We start from the raw sequence: 20,701 nt of genomic DNA on the forward strand, positions 1-20,701 counted from the left end.
GTCGCACATTGCTGCTCCTCAAACACAGCATTGCCCTGTTGGGAAAATGTCTTTTCCTCAGTGATTTTATTTGTTAAAGATGTCTTTTCAGAGTTGAAGAAAGAACTCTAGGAATGTATGTTTTGTGTTTCATTTTGGAGGGGTTTTCTCCCTTCAGTGTCCAGAAATTCCTTCATAAGATAGGGTCAGCTGGGGGGGTTGGGGGTGGAGGCTGGGCACTGAAGCTACTTGCAAGTGCAGAGCACTGAACGTTTCCAGCTGCAGAGTTCACTGCCTACTCATGGCTTGTGGGAAGTTTCATTAGCAAGACTTGCAAGTTATGCCATCTGCTAATGCCACCCAGCACGGTGACTGGGGTAACACAGCAGTCCTGTCTTCTGACAGCGAAACAATACTTTAAAGTTCTTTACAATGAAAAAGAAAAGATGTTTGAAGTTGGCAAAGAGTTGTGTATGAATGCCAGCCCAGGTGTCAAATAGTTATCATCTTCAGGGAGATGGTATTTTCTCTTCACCTTCTCTGCCAAGAATCATCACAGGAAAGATTTCCCAACTTCCTCTAGTATTTATTTTCTGTGGAAATGGCATTGATGGGGAGCGAGTGAGTGCTGGTGTCGATTCAGGGTGGCAGGAAGGGCTGATGGGAACCCCTCTGTTGAGTAGCTTGCTGCCTACAGCATGCACCCCCATGGGACTGGTGTTACACAGGCATGCCCAGTAAGAAGTGTGTCAGTAGTGATCCTTGGTTAAACAAGACTTGAAGGAGAGCTTGCCTTCTTTCCCTTGCCATTAATTTACATTTTGTGTTTGCATGAATTTAACATAGTCACTGTTAAAAGTGAGCCCCCTGATCATGCTTCTTGATTGGCCTGAAAAGATCAACTCTGTAAGTCAGAAATCTGTTCAGTCACTTCTCTAGGAAATGTTACTGACACTATCCCCATCTCAGCAATCCTGCTATAAATGTCATTCATTGATATTTGACAAAGTAGGGGAGAATAGGATCCTATGTTCTTAGGAACTGGGCTGATGCATGTGGAAATCACCCTTTAAGAAATTGCCACATGCTGTTTGCTTCTCCTCTCTGTTCTGGTTCTTAATCAAACAGCTGCCAAGACTCTTTATTCGTATCTGGTTTTAATTTGAAGCATTACTTCAAAAAAATCAAGGATGAGCAGACACCTTCGATTTCTTCCAAACATGATTAGTATTTATTTCTGAAAGTCTTTAGATAGGACTTGCTTTCCAGAAACTATAGTTCAAAGTGGGTGCTTTGAGTCAGATGGACACTATGCATCTTTGTCTAACATTGCATGTGGCTAATCGCATTTCTTTTCTACCTGTTTTTAATGTGTTAATGTCTAATCACATATGAAGCTTAGTCTGGCCTGAAGCAAAGTGTGTGCTCTGTGTCACCAACTATTGAGTGAGAAATTTCTGTGGCAACTAAAGGACGATGATTTCTTTTGTTTCCTTACCAACAGTAAAGATTAGATTCAATAAACTCTGCCTAATCTCTTAACTTGAGGAAAATCTGCAGAATAACTAAAATATCAGATTGCAGAGCATCTTCTGAGGGAGTCTCTGGTAACAGAGCCATCTGGATATTTTACTGAATGTAGCCTTATATATGCATTCCTGTTAGGCAAGGAAGCAGAGCTATAAAAATAAATTGAGTTACAAAGGTTGATGCCAGAACTGGATGCTGCAGAGGGAGACCTGCGCTCCTCCCGTTTTGTAACATACAGTCTGTCTCCATTCAAAGAAGTATAGCAAAAAGAATAGGTGTTAAGAAAACAAGGTTTCTTCAAACAATTTAGATCATTATCCACAAGTGTCTAGGCACTGTCATGCACAAAAGAGTAAACTGCAACACCATCTCACATTTTACTTCAGAACATTATTCTTTTTCCTTCTCCTTCACTTTCTATCATTTGATTGTAAGCTCTTACTCTTATAAATGCAGAGCTTCCCCAGAGCAACAGCAAAAGACGCAGCACATTGAGAGCTCGGTGGGTGAGGAGGAGGAGAGAGGGCAGGAGGGGTGCAGGCAGGGCAAGGAGGAGGGGGCCATCACTGGTGGAGGCAGGGCTCTCTGCCTGGGTGGGGGGCTGCCCGGGGAAGGGCCAGGGACAGCGCCAAGACTGATGTGGGAAAGGCTGGCTGCCCACCCTCTCAGACTGCCCCACACCACCCGGTGCTCTCCGGGATGCAGAGCTCCTTTCAGCGTGGCCCTTCTTGGCCTCGTTATTTTATGTGTCTTTACAGGGGAGCTTTTCTAAGTTGGCAAAAGGGTGACTTGTTCTGTGTCCCTTGTACTTCCTTTTAAGTGCAATTAATTCTTTTAATTGATTAATATTGCACGGAGCAGTTTGCTCAGAAGGCACAGGTCTTCTGTTTTTTTAGACCAATTACCAGTCTGGATTTCTGAATGACAATACGGCTGCTAATTAATCTCACTGCAGTTCTCACAGAAAAAGAGCCTGATAAGAACTTGCAATTAACATAAGGGGAAAAAAAAAGTCAAGAGTCCTGTTGTGATTTTCTGGCACCCACTCCAGATGAATATCACTATTAAATACAGAGACAGACTAGCTACTAAGCATGAAAGCCAGTGGGCTGCGAGGCTGCTCCAAACACGCCTGGATGTTATTCATTCAGGAGCTAGCTGTTATTTGTACACCTGTTCACTCTTGTTGCCTAATACTGCTTGCTACGGTTTTTGTAAGCAAGAGGAAGATGAAGCAGCGCAGCACAGCAAGTGTCCGACCATCCCCATAGGGAATCTCTCCCAGTGTCCCAGTGTTAATCAATATTAGCAAAGGCTGAAAAGGGAGTGTGGCAGGGTGGGTCCCAGATTTCACCAGGTTCGTCTGGTGTGGCTGGGGACCTGGGGTCTGCGTGGGGTGCTGCCTGGCTCGGGAGCGCTCCCACAGTGCGTGACAGGGAGCACGCAATGGTGGTGGTGGTGGGCAGTGGGGACACCCCTGGCCTCCTTTGCTTGTCTCACAGATTGTGCTCGTTAGCCGTGGTGGGCAGCACCGGCATATAGGCAAGTATTCACTTTGCTTCTTGCAGGGGAAGTTTGCAGCCTATGCTGACTTTCCTGCTGCTGCGGCAAAGCTGTTAATAGTTCCTGGAAAAGCTCATTAAAACCACCCGGGCATGTTACAGGGCTGTGTAATCTCACCTGTATCTGTGGTGTAGATATGTCCATGCAAATAAAGGGCCAGATGCTCAGCTGCTGATGGTTTCTCCAGTCCGTGATCTGCACCAGCTCTGTGAGACCAAGGCAAGTTACAGGGAGTCCTCTGGCCAGGCAGAAGGGACAGGACCTGGTGCTGTTGCCAGTTTGTTTTCATTACCTTGAATTTTCTAGAGCAGTGTTTCTGACCCAACGGACCACATACCATGGGTGTTTCTGAAGAGATGAGCAGCGCAAGCAGTTGCTGTGGCTGGTGTGTGCTGCTCTGGGTGACCAGAGAGCTGTCGCACAGCAGGACATACAACAAGCTCATGGAAAGTGATGGTTTAAACCATGCTGGTTGAATTTAATTTCTTTTTCTTTTTTTTTCTCTCTGTGCTTGCAGGTCAGAAGATTCTTCACCACAGAAGTGATGTCTTAGAAACTGTAGTCCTGATCAATCCCTCAGATGAAGCAGTTAGTACTGAGGTAAGTCAGAAATACTTCACCAGAAGTGTCATAAAAGCTCCATTAAGTGAACAGGGTGAGAGCAGTGAAGCACATGTAGTTGAGATGATTCTTGAATATCAGTTGTTGCCTTCCAGCTTAGTGTCTGACAAACTCCAGTACTGTCATTCAGAGTCTTAGCAGACTAAGAGCAGGTCCTAACTGTGGATGAAAGGACATGTTTGGAGCAAACACCATGAAAAACATAAGCCAACTCTTGATTTTCTCCATTTTTTCCCAGACTCCTGACTAAACATCAGAGGCATAGGACAGAAACACACCTCTAATCCCAACACTCATTTTCTGATAATGCACCAAATTTCCTTCTTGATGAAGTGGAGGCAGCTGTGGTGAAACTGCATCTGCTTTTCTTCTGCTCCTCCATTGTTTGGTAGCTTTGGATGCTTATTTTACACAAGAAAAAAGTGCCTGAAGGTGCCCTGAGACAAATTTAGGTCTTTGAGAAGAATTACCAGCTATGTAGTGGTGACTCTATGTTGATCCATCTGTCCTTCAAAAGCATGTGAGATGATCAATGGACTCTGGACAGTGCCCCAGAAGAAGACTGCCAATTCCTCATGAACTCACCAGAGTAGAGTCAAGGAACTGAGCATGTAGTTCAAAGACAAAATTGACAAATTCAGCTAGTGAGACTGAAGGTTGAAAAAATGGGGATAATTGCATTGCTAGCCTGTGCTGGGAAGCTCTGACACAGTACCATTTCTGTTGAGAAATGAAGTAGCTCTGCTTGTAGTACATAGTGAAAAATCCATTTTGTTATCAGCCTTAAGTGTTATTAAACACAAACAGGAGGAAGGAGTCTGAAACAAGTGACATTTCTGAAGTTGTAAAAGTTTAAATAACTAAGTCACTTCAGTAAGTGGCAGCTCATTCACTAAAAAACTATGCATGAAGATCTCTTACAAGGCATTAGAGGTACTTGGTAAGGAGCAAGGGTGTCAGCTGGGTAGCAGCTCTTAGACATTCAGAGTGTAAAGCTATAAAATGAGCGTGTGTGGAGGGGGGGAAGAGCCAAAGGAACTGCCAAAAGTAGAGAAATGCCATTTCTGTCGCTGTTGCTCGTCATACCTTTGATGGATGACCACATGGAAGAGCACAGTCTGAGGCCCATTAATGAATTCTGAACCCTGGCTTTACTCCTTTGGCTCTGGAAGATGTTTGGCTAGGTTACTGTTAATTTCCTCTCGCTAGACTATGGGAGGCAATCTTTACTTTGCTTTCATCTTGGCAAACTGGTCACAGCCAGAAGTTACAAGCTGAGATTTACCTTGGCTGGCTAAGCAAGACTCTGACTGGAGACAAGCCAGAAAAAGACACTAAGAAAGAGGCAGGAGAATTAAATCAGAGGTTGAAATAGACATGCTCTGCCCATTATGGCAAACAGAAAACTTTGTTTCATGTATCAAGAGATTTACAGGTTGCATCTGGAGAAACAGTGGTATACCATGGAGCTTTGACTTCACCAGAAGAGGAACTTGAATGTCTCCATTCAGGAAAAACAAAGGAAAAATATATTAAAAGGAATTCCTGCTGATCTGGCTCGTAATAGCCATAGTGGTGGTAGTCTGGGCATGGCTCTTCCCAAAGCTCCAGTCATGTTCTGTCAAATGCCAAAATACCTCCCAGAAGAGAGAGGCCCAAAGGGAGAGAGGCTGTAGTTTCCCAAAGAAAACAAGTTTCTGAAACCCCCATGAACAGTTACTTCCTTCTGAAGAAGACCCCACTCCATTGCTTTAACACTCCTGCAACTGTACCTAAGTCTGGGGAACCACTGCTGATGCTCCTGTCTCTGTTCATATTCCACCTTTACCTCCATTTTGACTGAGGCTACATCTTGCTATTAGCTTTCTTCAAGCGATTTGGGAATTTCACCGAGGTTAAAGCTGAACAGAATCATCACTTTGCAGTATTTCTTCTGAAATGGAGTGGTCTTGAAATCAGGAGATGAACTTCTGGTAGTCCTTTGGGAAGCCTTGGTTATAACCAGACACTGAATTTATGTGTCTCTTGAAGGTCTTCCATGTGTATCATATATTATGCTCCGTAATCTGCAAGCATTTATTTATTTTTTTTTCTTGCCAGAGTTTGCTAGTTCTGCAGAATGTATTTCATCATCAATTAATAAAATAGGTTGAAGGGGAATTATTTGACAGTTACATATCTGTGATTCACAAGTCAGGAAATAATTTTGCTGTTGGAAAACCTGGTGAGTTTACACATAATTTGGCAAACTGCCCGGCACTGCTGCCAGCAACAAGAGAAAACACAGAAGAGGAAGCCAGTTCTTTTATGGTTTTAATACAGCTAAACCAGACAAGATTACAGAAACACACATCAGACAGCCAGCTGCACTTATCTATATTTTAGTCTGAAATAGAAATAGATACACTTGATCCAGCAGAGATATTGCTGAATTTGTAATTATTTAGTGCAATTGTGACAGACTAGTATTAGTCCTGCATTTAATTAAAGGAACTTTCTGCTGCTCAGCATCAGGGTCACTTATTTAATGAAATAACAATGAAAATATGGTAGAGTTGGGATCTTCTTTCAGATGCATACTCATCAGTGCCTTTTTTCTACTTGTACTGAAAACTCAAATTGTTCAGCAGAGATTCAGGTTGAGCCTTCCTGGCTCAGCCTCCCTGGCATAAGTGGGAATTCTTTAGAACAACTGATTGCTTATCAATCAATATAAAAATTTGAAAGCATAGCTTGCTAGGAGAGCTGAGGTGATTATGTCATCTCCATGGAGATAGAGCTTGGATGCAATATCATGTGGTGTTGTTCCAGATGGACTCTGCTCATTTAGTTTAATACGTAGATAGCCTTGTTCTGGAATCACTATTCTGGTTTAACTTAATCCCTCCTTAAACAGAGGAATTAGTGCACTTGAAATTCATACCTTACTGTAAGCTGAATTGAATTTTCAGTGTTGGATAACACTTTTGAAGTATTTGCAAAAAATTTACTCAACGGTACAGAATCTTATACAGGTTTTGTTTAGTTTTATTCTTAAATTTAAGTTGAATTCGGCCAACAGAAGTATACTGTATATATGGATTTCTCTTAGCATGGGAGTAAATCTCCCCCTTGGGGGGAAACAGGAATTATTGGTAGTTGTAGTGAGGGTCAAGTAAAGTAACAAGCATCTACTTTAAAATAGTTAAGAGTTATTTAAAAATGCAGAAGGTTATTTCTCAGTAGTAGACTCATTTGTGCCATCAGGCATCCACTTAATTCACTTTTTTATTGAAATTATATTTATTATTCATTATATATTATATATATTATTATATTTATATTGAAAAAGGTCATGGGCTGGCACACTTTAAAAACTTACAGTGTCCATAGTGAGTGACATCATGAGATGTAAACCGTGCATATGAGTGTATCTGAGTGCTTGAAGTTCAAGTTTATGATTATGGTGAAACAGAATTGTCCCTTGACTTTCTAGATGATTCAGTTTACAACAGAATGACAGTCTAAATATGACACTTTGATATGTGATTTGTGGCTGTAACTTTTCAGTCATTTTTTCACAACTGAGAGGCAAGTAATGCTGTACTTTAGGAAAGAGCAGCCTTCCAAAACCTGAGTCTGAGACATGCAGTTGTCTCTCATTACCACATGAAACACAGCTTACCAAGGCTGTCCTGATACAGCGTTGTTAAAATTCACTGAGTTACATAAGGAATATATTTGTTAATTGAAAAATTTTTTTTTCATTCAAATTTTATTCTGTTCTGCTCCTTGCTCTTTTTTCCATGTCATTAGTTTGGTTTATTCATCAGACCTTCTCTCTAATTGCTTCTTGTGCCTCCTTTTTTTCACTTTTGCACCTTTCTCATTGTCTTTTGTAAACAGTACTATAACTTAATAATGTTTTGACAGTCCTGGGAGACTCTGGTGCAAAATATGTTTTAAAGTAGGAGAAAGAAACTGCACATTCTCAGCAGAATATAGAAACACATGTTAACTCCCATTATTGATACATTTCTCTCTTTCACTCTAGGTGCGCTTAATGATCACAGATGCTGCAAGACACAAGCTCCTTGTACTAACTGGACAGTGCTTTGAAAACACAGGAGAACTCATTCTTCAGTCAGGGTCCTTCTCCTTCCAGAACTTCATTGAGATCTTCACAGATCAGGAGGTGTGTTCAGAAAAGTGTCTTCCATACATTGTCAGGTGATGGAAGAGGTTTCTAGAAGGTTGAAAATGGCCCTCTGTGTTAGAGTTAGCATTGGCAGCCTGATGCTGATGCTCTTTACTATTCATTATAGGCTTTCTTTCAAAACATTTATTTAGTTTACTTTAGATTTGATATAAATTGCTTATCAAAAGAATTAAATTTTAATTTGAGGAGTTAAATTGTAACTTCCAGAAATAGAAAATCAAGGAAACTTTTGACAATGGAAGGAGGTAGTGCTGTGTTTAAAATATACAGGTTGTTTATCTAAGGTAAACATACAAAGCAGTCAAATTGAACTTGACACCAGGTTCTTGCTTGGTGGCAGATAAGTAATAGGTGACATTAAATAAGACAGAGGCTGTCTGTTGGAATAGCTGTAGTTTTTTGCACCACCTACCTGCTTGGCTTCTTTATAGTAGTGTTTAAAATCTGGACAGTGAAATCTGTAAATCTTGTGATTTTTACATACCAAAAAGATAAGTAAGAAGTATACTGGTATTTAATGCCATTTGTTTCACGACTTGTTATTTTGCCGTCTTGCTTAATGTACTGTGTCTGAAACCTCCCATAGGCCAGGAATCCATAGTAAACAAGCTGTCACACTTAATTTGGCTGCTGTGTAAAGTATACATTTAAATAAACTGCATGGCTACATCCCTAGGAATTTAGTTTCCAAAATTAATTAGAAGCATGTCAGTGGAGTGAGATCTGAAACTTCAGCACTGAAAAAGCAAAGTTTGCATGAGCTCCAGCGTGATCTTATTGTGTGCCTTTGATCCTATTCTCAAAGCCTCTTTGTTCAGCATACGGTTGTAGGGCTGGGGAAAGAGCTGGATTCCTGCTCTCTGAAACACGCATGACATGTAAAACTCACTGGCAGTTCACAGAGTTACATTTTCATGAAATTGCATACCCAAGCTCCTTGTACCTCTGGCTAATTAGCGACACATAATTACTTTATGACTACATGCAAAACTAGGGCAAATCCTACCATTACTGTTAGGAAGTGAAATTGTTGGCTGGAAAGCGGAGGGGCAGTGTTTGGCCAGGAGTTACAGTCACCAAGGGATTGCCACCGTCGTGGGCGTGCAGGGCATGCTCCCGTGGGCTATGAGCAAGGCTCACTTGGCTCGTATCTGCAGCTGGCAGCAGGCTCACCAGCCAGCCAGTATGGCTCTTTGACAGTCTTGGCTTCCAGCTTATTTCTTCTGGACCCTTGGGCTCTCACTGTTTCTACAAGATTTCACAAAAGCAAAGAAAGATTGCATTTGCCATACTGCAGTCTGTGTATGTGACATTTTGTAAAGGTCCCATTACCGGAAATTTTTAGGTGGGCTACATATTGGAAAAAAGTTTAGAAAAAAGGGCTAGAAAAAAGTGGTTAGTGGTTTTCTAAGTGATGATCAGAAGAAAGAATTCCTGTTCTGTCCTGACCCTGGTGGACTTGGCAGTGTGAGGTTTATAGTTGGACTCAATGATCTTAAGGGTCTTTTCCAACCTAAGTGATTCTATGATTCTATAAGCATGTAAGGTTTGATGAGTACTGTTTAGAGTTGGTGTTTCTCTGCCCATTTTTACTTCGCTGGACCAAACCTGAACTATGGTCAAGGAATGTGCTTACAAATAAAGAAATACCCTTTGGGGGATACTCTTAGAAAGTCTAATTCAGAAATCCATCTCTAGCATGCAGAACTCCCTGCAGGCAATGCCTGTAAGTATTTTCAAGGTGTTTTCAACCTCTCCTGTGCCAGAAGATTGAAGATGTCCCATTCCATGGCCTCTGCAACAACAGCTAGCAGAGGAAAACCTTTCTTTTTACCTTTGTGGTCCAGCATAGGAACCAATCTTGTGCTTTCTCTGAGCAGCAAACTCACTGTTTGCCTTCACTAGCTCTGACACCTTTAAAACTCAAGGATTCCTCAACAGATTTCTCTCAGTACTTGAAAAGATGATCAGCTTCACAGATACATTTCTGTGCTCCCAGAGTGACTGAATCCAGAGAAGAGAAGGAGCAGTTACATTTCTGTGTTATCAAATAGAGTAAGCAATGGAACTGTCAATATCTTTGGTGTCACCATTTGAAATGCAAATACATTGAGGCCTTTTCAGGGGCAGTCCTGAACTTGCTATTCCTAAGACATATGAGCTACGTGTGTAATGATTTTTCTCCAACTTTTCATTGGCCTGTGCTACCAGTGGCTTAGCACTGTCTGCATTATGTGTGCCAACTTTTAGGAGCAAAGTCAGTCAGAATTTAGGAGTATGAAACAGAAATCCAGATATGGTATAATATAAACTAACCCCAAGAAGAATCGTAGAATACTAACCCCATAGAATATTAATCATAGAAGACTAACGCCAAACCTTGTTCCAGTATATTCATTAGCCCAGTGTATTACTGTATGATTTTTTTAATCTTGCCAGAAAATTGGCCCTACATTAGAAGCAGTCTGTAGTCAAGTTATCTCCTTATGTGTGCAACAGACTAGGTTTTATTCATCCAGAAAAAGTGATTTTTTTACTACTTTTGTCTCTTCCTAATAAAGTATTTTCAACCCTGATCAGAGACACAGCATAAGGAGTACACTCGAGATCCTAAATCCATTTCAGAGCTGTGGTCTGTGCTGCCCTTCTTTTCTAATTTCTGCAATAAACAACACGAATGGTTCTCCTGTTTTCCTTATCTTTCATCCTTTTCTCCTTTTACTTTGCTTTGCTTTGTTTTTTCCTTTTCTCCTTTTCAGACAAAGCCATATCTGACATACGGGTGAGATTTATTTATAGTCCTGTCAAATGGGTTGGATACTAAGTAAGGCTGACAAAGAAAGATAGAAAATACTTATTTTCTGCTTTATGTAGGTATTGGTTGGATTATTTTTCTTTGGATGACAGCCACTGCATCTTTGTTGAGTTTTATTTTTGGTAAATGCTGAAAATAAATTATGTAACACAAGGAAAGGAAGGGAGACAAACATACATGGAGGCCTAAAGAGCTCTAGTGCAATCAAACATCATTAATTTTTTATATATTCATTTATTCTGCTGATTCAGCTTGTGGTCCAAGACTTTAAAAGTATTCAGCTGTAGCATAACCTATACCGTCTTTATGAAAACTGTTCTTACAGCTTGAACTGACACTTGAGTCTCTGCAAAGAAGGTTGTGGTATTTTGCATGATGATGTGCTGGTATATTTTGCACTGATATTTTATGTGTGAATTACTTCTTTAAAGAAGAAGTTTACATAATTTGGTGGTCTATGTTAAGAGCAAACAGAACAGAAATGGACTACATTAAACCTAACCGTCAGTGAAAAAAAAAGTCAAATGAAAGTGTCTGTGGAACTGGAAGAAGGTATAAAATATGTCATACTTTTTCATGTTTGTTTGTCTACTAATCTGGGACCATCAAATACTGTTTTTTCATTCAGACTGGAACAGAACAACAGGTCTTCATACTATGGCATAGAAATTCTTTTCTGTGTCTTTATTTCAGCAGCTGGTTTGGTATTAGCATGTTATCAAATCTGTCAAAATTAATGGAGTTATTGTAAATTTCAACTTTTGTGGCCTGTGAGCTTAATATCAAAATAAGGACAAGAGCATTTTTAACCCTAACTACTTTTTTTCTGGCTCTTTCTTTAGCCCTATACCTTGTAGTCTCAAAATTACAAAATTTGTCGCTGTTTGCATTTCTGAAGCAGTAACTCATTTCTTAGTGTTCTGAAAAACTCCCCTGCAGTCAGTCGTGCTACTCTGGGAGTGGTGCTGGCTTTTCAGGAAGCAGCCTGCAGAAGGAACTGCAGTAATGATGGTGTGGTGGAATATATCCCATGAGAGAAGGGGTCAGGAAGGCGGCTGTCCCTGGGAGGATGCTGGCCTCCTCTGAATTGCAGTCACTTTCTGCCGGTTAAGAGAATGTGCTTGTCCCTTAGATATTTGGCTGGTTCTTCTGGATGGACTGGGGCAGCAGGGAGACTCAGGAGCCAATGGTAGACATAGTGGCAGCTCTGGCAGCGTTAGCCTCATAGTCCTCATGCCCTCTCAATATAAAAGCTTGTATCATCCTCCTATAAATGGTGGAGGAGGGAAGGGGGAACCTTGGAGTACTGTTGCCCTTTGGGCAATGGGGACCAGGAATAAGGTCCTTCTTTGTATTTAAAAAAATACAGTTGTAAAATAATTGTGGTAACAGGTTCCTTTAGCTTCTAGGATGGGTACTGACCAGTGCAGAAGCAAATGGAAAAGGTTTTATCTATATCTGTTCAGGACATATTATGTTCTGACAGTAATCATAATTAAAAAATGAATTTACGTGCATCTTCTTGTGTTTTTGTTTTACAACCCTAGATTGGTGAATTATTGAGCACCACACACCCTGCCAACAAAGCCAGCCTAACTCTTTTCTGCCCTGAGGAAGGGGACTGGAAAAATTCCAACCTTGACAGACACAACCTTCAAGACTTTATTAACATTAAACTCAACTCAGCTTCCATATTGCCCGAAATGGAAGGACTCTCTGAATTCACAGAGTATCTGTCAGAATCAGTAGAAGTGCCATCACCTTTTGACATTTTGGAACCTCCAACCTCAGGAGGCTTCTTGAAACTCTCCAAACCCTGCTGTTATATTTTCCCAGGGGGAAGAGGGGACTCTGCATTGTTTGCAGTGAATGGATTCAACATGCTTATCAATGGAGGATCTGAAAGAAAATCTTGCTTTTGGAAACTTATCCGGCACTTGGACAGGGTAGATTCCATTCTGCTCACTCACATTGGAGATGACAACCTGCCAGGAATTAACAGCATGCTTCAGCGAAAGATAGCTGAACTAGAAGAGGAACAGTCCCAAGGGTCTACTACCAACAGTGACTGGATGAAAAATCTGATCTCACCTGATTTAGGAGTTGTATTTCTTAATGTACCTGAGAACCTGAAGAACCTGGATCCTAACTTTAGAGTGAAAAGGAGTGTAGAAGAAGCTTGTTTTACTCTCCAGTATTTAAATAAATTGTCTATGAAACCAGAACCTCTTTTCAGAAACTTGGGAAATACCATTGACCCCATCATTTTATTTCAGAAAATGGGAGTTGGCAAACTTGAGATGTATGTGCTTAATCCTGTCAAAAATAGCAAAGAGATGCAATATTTTATGCATCAGTGGAGTGGTACTAACAAAGATAAAGCTGAATTCCTGCTACCAAATGGCCAAGAACTAGACATTCCGTTATCCTACTTCACCTCTGTCTCGTCCCTGATTGTGTGGCACCCAGCTAATCCTGCAGAAAAAATAGTCCGAGTTCTGTTCCCTGGAAACAGCACCCAGTATAGTATTCTAGAAGGACTAGAAAAACTCAAACACTTAGACTTCCTTAAACAACCAATGGTTACACAAAAAGACCTATCTGGGAACATTGCTAGTCCAGCTGTGAAACAAGCGAAGTTGAAACAACGAACAGACAGCAAGGAGAGTCTCAAGCCTGCTGGAAAGACACCACCAAGCAAGCCTGTTAGAAAAGAGTCTAAAGAAGAAACACCGGAGCCTGCAAGGCCTAGTCTGGCACCAGAAAAGCCTCAGAAGTTGGAAAGCAAAGAAAAAGTTCCAGTTAAAAAAGAGAAACCAGCAAAAGTGGAGACCAAACCTATAGTGGTGGAAAAGGACATAACAAGTAAAGAAGAACAATTAGTAAAATCTGAAACTTCAGAAAAACAAACTACAGATGTAAAACCAAAAGTGTCAAAGGAGAAGCCAGTGAAAAAGGAAGTCAAAGCAAAACCTGAAGAAAAGAAAGAGGAAAAAGAAAAACCAAAGAAAGAGGTTTCTAAAAAAGAGGAGAAAACACCCATCAAAAAAGAGGAAAAACCCAAAAAAGAAGAGATCAAGAAAGAAGTTAAAAAAGAGGTGAAAAAGGAAGAGAAGAAGGAAACTAAGAAGGAAGTAAAGAAAGAAGCTCCACCAAAGGAAGCTAAAAAAGAAGGTAAAAAAGAAGAGAAGAAGGAAATTAAGAAGGAAGAAAAAGAAGCCAAAAAGGACATCAAAAAGGTTCCTAAGGAAACAAAGAAAACAGCTACTCCTTCAACTGAAGCCAAAAAGCCAGCAGCAAAGCCTAAACCACAAAAGAAGGAGGAACCTGCTAAAAAAGAAGCAATGCCTGCTGGAAAGCCAAAGGAAAAAGGAAAAGTTAAGACTGTTAAGAAAGAGATCAAAGTCAGTGGAGCACAAGCTGCCCTTGCAGCAGTTGGAATTGCTGCCACAACTGTAGCAGCTGCAGAAATTACAGCCAGTGGAAAGGAACTTGAAGCAGAGAGATCCCTTATGTCTTCACCAGAGGATTTAACAAAGGATTTTGAGGAATTAAAAGCTGAAGAAGTAGAAATAATAAAAGAAACAAAACCTCAAGTTGCACTTATAGAGGATGAACTGAAACTCACTGGCACAGTACAAAAAGAGGCCTTTGAAGTACAAAAAGAAAAATTAGATAATGAAGGGCCTGCTGAGTCCTCTGATGAAGGCATAACTACCACAGAGGCTGAGGGTGAGTGTGAACAGACACCTGAAGAATTGGAACCTGTGGAAAAGCACAGGGTTGATGACAATGAAAAGTTTGAAGATGAGGGAACTGGCTTGGAAGAATCATCTGAAGCAGGAGATTATGAGGAAAAGGCAGAGACAGAAGAAGCTGAAGAACGAGGTGAAGATGAAGAAGAAAAGACACCACTGGACACCACAAAACCATATATGGAGGAAGCAAGAAAAATTGAAGAAAGCTCAGAAGAAATAATGGCTGAAGCAGATGCTAACATTAAAGATGAAAAGTATATTGAAAAGGCAGATTATGAGGCATCAGATGAACGGGCTGAGGAAGACAGGGAAGAAGCAATAGAAAAGGCAGAAACTGAAGAGACTGAAGAAGATGAGGAAGACAAAGCAGAAGACATCAGAGGTGAAGAGGAAACTGAAAAAATAGAAGCTGAAGAAGACTATGTGATGGCTGTGGTAGACAAAGCTGCCGAAGCTGGTGAAGTTGAAGATAAATATGGCCTACTCATAATTACACCATCAAAACGCTCAGAGCCTCAGTCTCCAGCAATTGAGCCAGCCTCTTCTATCCATGATGAGACATTACCTGGTGGTTCAGAAAGTGAAGCCACTGTTTCTGATGAAGAAAATAGAGAAGATCAGCCTGAGGAATTCACTGCTACTTCAGGTTACACACAGTCTACCATCGAAATATCTAGTGAACCGACTCCAATGGATGAAATGTCGACACCCCGCGATGTCATGAGTGATGAAACTAACAATGAGGAAAGTGATTCACCCTCTCAGGAGTATGTGAACATTACCAAGTATGAGACATCACTGTACGCTCAAGAGTTTGGCAGGCCTAAACTTTCTCCACTTCCAGATGCTTTTAATGGGTTATCTGAAGGATCCAAAACAGAGGCCACAGAGGGTAAAGACTATAATGCCTCAGCTTCCACCATCTCACCACCTTCTTCATTAGAGGAAGACAAATTCTGCAGATCTGCATTCCAAGATGTGTACCGGCAAAAAGAAAGTGAAATCCAAGGCACTGCCAAATTAGAAATCAAAGAACCCTACCAAGAAGATGATGGTGGAAAACGTAGTCCAGCCAAGAGTCCAGCTGACAGTTTGTCCCCTCCATCTCCTGTTGCCAAAACACCACTGAGTGAACGTAGTGTGAACTTTTCACTCACTCCCAATGAGATCAAGGTCTCATCTGAGCCTGTCCCCATTGCTACATTGCCTGATGTACATCAAGAAGTTGCAGAAGAGCACTGTGCAAGCCCTGAAGATAAGACGTTAGAAGTAGCATCTCCCTCACAGTCTGCTGCCGGTAGTGCTGGCCACACACCTTATTATCAGTCTCCTACTGACGAAAAGTCCAGTCAGCTTCCCTCTGAAACCAGTGAAAAGTCAACAGAAGCTCCTGTTAGCTTTGAATTCAGTGAAGTCAAAGATGAGTCTGCAAAACCCAGAATAAGCCCTATGGATGAGCCTGTGCCAGATTCAGAATCTCCTATTGAAAAGGTCCTCTCACCTCTGCGGAGTCCACCACTGATAGGTTCAGAGACTGCTTATGATACATTTTTGAGTGCTGATTTAAAGTCTCCCACCAGAGATGATGGAAGTCCTTCTGAGGAGAAACCTGAAAAAGAAAAATCACCTGTTCAGATGAGCCCAGCTTCTGAAGCAAGCTCTGTGGGCCTTTTCCAAGAAAAACAAGATGAAAAAAGCATGGAGTTTATGGTAATTAAGGAAGGCTTCAATCTAGAAAGGAAAATGGAAGATACAGAACCCAGCAGCTCCCAGTCTTCCCTGGTCTTGGATGAGCGGAAGTTAGCAGGTGATCTCTCACCTACTCAAATAGATATCGGTCAGTTTGGTTCTTTAAAAGAAGATACCAAAATGTCAATTTCTGAAGGCACTGTTTCTGACAAGTCTGCAACTCCTGTTGATGAGGTGGTAGCAGAAGACACCTATTCCCATATAGAAGGAGTAGCTTCTGTCTCTACAGCATCTGTTGCTACTAGTTCATTTCCAGAACCAACTACTGATGATGTATCTCCTTCTTTGCATGCTGAGGTTGGATCTCCCCACTCTACCGAAGTTGATGATTCCCTTTCAGTGTCAGTTGTACAAACACCCACAACTTTTCAGGAAACAGAAATGTCTCCATCTAAGGAAGAGTGCCCAAGGCCAATGTCAATTTCTCCACCAGATTTCTCACCTAAGACCGCAAAATCAAGAACACCAGTGCATGATCACAGATCTCCTGAGCAGTCAACTATGTCAGTAGAATTTGGTCAGGAGTCCCCTGAGCAGTCTTTAGCAATGGACTTTAGTAGGCAATCTCCAGAATATCCTACTGTAGGCACCAGTATACACCATATATCTGAAAATGGACCAACAGAAGTAGATTATAGCCCTTCAGATATACAGGAGCCTACTTTTGCACAGAAGATTTCCCCTGTGGAGCAGTCATCTTACTCTCAGGAGAAAGATATTTCAGAAATTATTTCAGTTTCTCAAATTGAAGCTTCATCCTCAACTTCATCAGCTCATACACCTTCCCAGGTAACTTCACCACTGCCAGAGGAAACTTTTTCAGGTGCTGTTCCACCCAGAGATATGTCACTACATTCTTCTTTTACCTCAGAAAAAGTGCAGAGCCTAGGAGAAAAGCTGTCACCAAAGTCTGACCTATCTCCATTAACTCCAAGGGAATCTTCTCCTCTGTACTCCCCTAGTTTTCCAGATTCACCTCCTGCAATCACAGAAACGGTGTCAGCTAGTCACACACCTTCATTGTCACTGCAGGTGTCCTCTGTCAAAGCATTCGGTTACCAGGAACCCCTAACAAAGCACAGTCCAGAACCTTTACTTAGCCCAGAAAAAGAAGATTCAGAGAAAAGCAGCAGGTCCCCAGAAGAACTTAGTTATTCCTATGAGGCCACAGAGAAAACTACTAGGTCACCAGAAGATATTAGCTACTCCTATGAGGCAGTTGGAAGATCTACTAGATCACCTCAGGCCACAGATTATTCCTATGAGACAACCAGAAAAACTACTAGGTCACCTGAGGCCACAGATTATTCCTATGAGAAAATTGCAAAAAATAAGAGGTCATCTGAGGCCACAGATTATTCTTATGAGGTGACAGGCAAAACCACCAGGTCACCAGGGGCCATGGATTATTCCTATGAGATGACTGGGAAAACCACCAGTTCACCTGGGGACAAAGATTATTCCTGTGAGACAACAGGGAAAACAACCAAATCACCTGAGGCCACAGATTATTCCTATGAGACAATTGGGAAAACCACCAAATCACCTGAGGCCACAGATTATTCCTATGAGAGAATTGGGAAAGCTACCAGATCATCCGATACTATGGATTACTCCTATGAGAGAACAGGGAAAACCACTAAGTCACCAGAAGCCACTAGCTACTGCTATGAGACGACTGGGAGAACCACCAGGTCACCAGAGGCCGTGGCTTACTCCTATGAGACAACTGGGAAAGCCTCCAGTTCACCTGACGCCACAGATTACTCATTTGAGACAACTGGGAGAGCCACCAGGTCACCTGAAGCTACCAGCTATTCCTATGAAGCAAGTGCACATTTCACTCCAGGAAAATCGTTAGCAGAGTCCCGTCAAGATGTTGACTTATGCCTTGTGTCCTCTTGCGAATATAAACATCCCAAAACCGAACTTTCACCCTCATTTATCAACCCGAACCCCCTTGAGTGGTTTGCAAGTGAAGAACAGTCTCAAGATCAAGAGAAGCCATTAACGCAATCTGGGGGAGCTCAGCCACCTTCTGGGGGAAAGCAGCAAGGGCGGCAGTGTGATGAAACCCCACCCACGTCCGTGAGCGAGTCTGCCCCATCTCAGACCGATTCAGATGTTCCCCCGGAGACTGAGGAATGTCCTTCCATCACTGCAGATGCTAACATTGACTCAGAAGATGAGTCAGAAACCATTCCGACGGACAAGACAATTACGTACAAACACATTGACCCGCCACCTGTCCCGATGCAGGATCGCAGCCCTTCTCCTAGGCACCCTGATGTTTCCATGGTTGACCCAGAGTCTCTGCCCGTTGATCAGAATTTAGGTAAACCTTTGAAGAAGGACCTCAAAGAAAAGACAAAGACAAAAAAGCAGGGTACTAAGACCAAGTCGTCTTCTCCTGTTAAAAAAAGTGATGGTAAATCAAAACAAGTGGCTTCACCAAAGCCAGCTATAAAAGAATCTTTAGACAAAATTTCCAAAACAGCTTCTCCAAAAAAGAAGGAGTCTGTGGAGAAGGCAACCAAAAATATCTCTAACCCAGAAGTAAAGTCTCGAGTGGAAGAGAAAGATAAGGACACCAAGAATGCAGCAAATACAACAACATCCAAGTCAGCAAAGACTGCAACCACAGGTAAAGACAGAGAGCAGTTCCCTAGTGTTAAGATTTTCTTAGTTTTTACAGTGAAGTTAGTTTGCCTTTATATCAGGTAAGCATGTGGTTTGCAGCAAACCCCCAAAGAAAGTCCAGGTTTTAAATATAAATCCAGTGTGTAAAGGCCATATTTAAATGCATGAATTTCACTAATTTAACTTGTGTTATCTGAGAAACATGATGTTTCGAGTACATAAAATATAAAGAACTTCATATTAGCTGTCTAAACTGTTAACCAACTAATAGCATTAAAAGTACCACTTTTATAGGTGAAGTGAAATCAGTAGCGAAGTGAACCACTTTATTCATTGTAAGATACAAGTATGCACAATTCCCATAACATAAATTAATGCGATTTAATATTGTGGGAGGCAAAGGTACTATCAGCCATTGGATGCTTTGCTGGATTAATTTTAAAAGTTGTATTTAAAGAAAATTATAAGCATAGTAAGAGAACTTTCAGTGAATTAAGCATGTACATCACGTAATACGGTTAAAGTCAGTGATGACTAAATATACAGAAAGTTAATGTCATTTTGAATAACTTAGTATTCTAAGTAGTAATAAAATATGAATTAGATTACGGAAGGAGGCATTGTGCTAATCTGTTGTTTCTGGCAGATCTTGTTGAGGGTGTTTGGGGGATACTTTGATTTTGCTATTGTCAGGACTGGTGGAGCAGATTTAGGATTCAGTACAAATAAACCAGCATTCAACTGTCTTTAGCGTCCCCATTTTAAGTGGTCCACTGTTCCTTTCTTACACCATCATTTGCATGCCTCTGTTAGTAGATGCATTTCAAAGCAGCAGTATAGTTCCTCATGCTGAACATTCCTTCAGCACTTTAGCTCTATGTGAGGTTCTTCTTCCTTAAAGCATACTTGTCAGGTACACACTAGCGCAGAAGACAAAGCACTCTTTGATAATGACATTTAAGTGTAAAATATAACATCTAATATTTTATCCAGTGTTGGTATCCACAATTCAGAAAGAAATCACAGATTTTTTATGATAAAAGATAATAAAAGATTTTGTAACATAACCAATAGTAAGAACTTTCTAATTCAGGAAATCTTATCATTTCACGATGCTTATTTGGCATATTGCCCTGTGATGAATGGCAGGACATGCTAGACAACTGTAATAGACTTTGCTGGCCTTAGGGTATGTGACCCTAAATACAGCATATTGCTCAGATAGTAGTTTACCAAGCTTCATCCTCTGTAACAACATGAGAAGGCTAACAGAACATAAATGGTGATCATCTGGATAAAATTACTGGTTGAATACTGATCTTCAGTTCATACGATGATCCACTGCGCAGCAAAAGCCACTTTTTTGGGGGTAGTATTTTTAATGTGAGTGTTTAAACTTTCAAGTTCCTTTTAACTGGAGCTCTTCTTTGAACAAGTACTATACTATGTGCAGCAGCAAAAACATGCTTCCCTCTACTTTTTGCCATAAGTGGCTACTTTGTGTATGCAAATAAGGATCCAGCAGGCAGAAAACCACTTGTTCTCAGTTGCCTGAAGTAATTGCTTTACAAGTTTCTCTGTCCTCCCAAGTTCCTCTTTGACCCTCTTTCTGCTCACATGCAGTACTTTCCTGATGCACCTGTAAGGCAGGCTGAGCATATCAACAGCTACCATGTCTTACTATGTACTGATAACCTGCTTCAAATCTGCATGGTTCCCAGTGTGACCCTAGGTTTTATAATTGTGCATACTTGAGACTTTCAAAAAGCTGTACTTCTTAACCTGGAAGATAATACCACCATTTATTGAACAGTAATTCAGTAGTCACAGCGCTGTGTAGTAATTGTT

General features: G+C 41.1%; 1 protein-coding gene across 1 annotated transcript in view; it reads left to right on the forward strand.

The window, feature by feature from the left end:
• MAP1B (microtubule associated protein 1B) overlaps window positions 1-20,701 on the forward strand; it is a 72,338-nt gene that overhangs the window by 48,507 nt on the left and 3,130 nt on the right. Inside the window, exons 3-5 of the mRNA XM_049794522.1 lie at window positions 3,590-3,672; window positions 7,727-7,867; window positions 12,254-18,857. Of these exons, the coding sequence (XP_049650479.1) occupies window positions 3,590-3,672; window positions 7,727-7,867; window positions 12,254-18,857 (6,828 nt within the window). The remainder of the gene's footprint in view (window positions 1-3,589; window positions 3,673-7,726; window positions 7,868-12,253; window positions 18,858-20,701) is intronic.

The sequence above is a fragment of the Accipiter gentilis genome, chromosome Z, assembly GCF_929443795.1.
Source record: "Accipiter gentilis chromosome Z, bAccGen1.1, whole genome shotgun sequence".
In the NCBI taxonomy this organism is placed as follows: Eukaryota; Metazoa; Chordata; class Aves; order Accipitriformes; family Accipitridae; genus Astur; species Astur gentilis.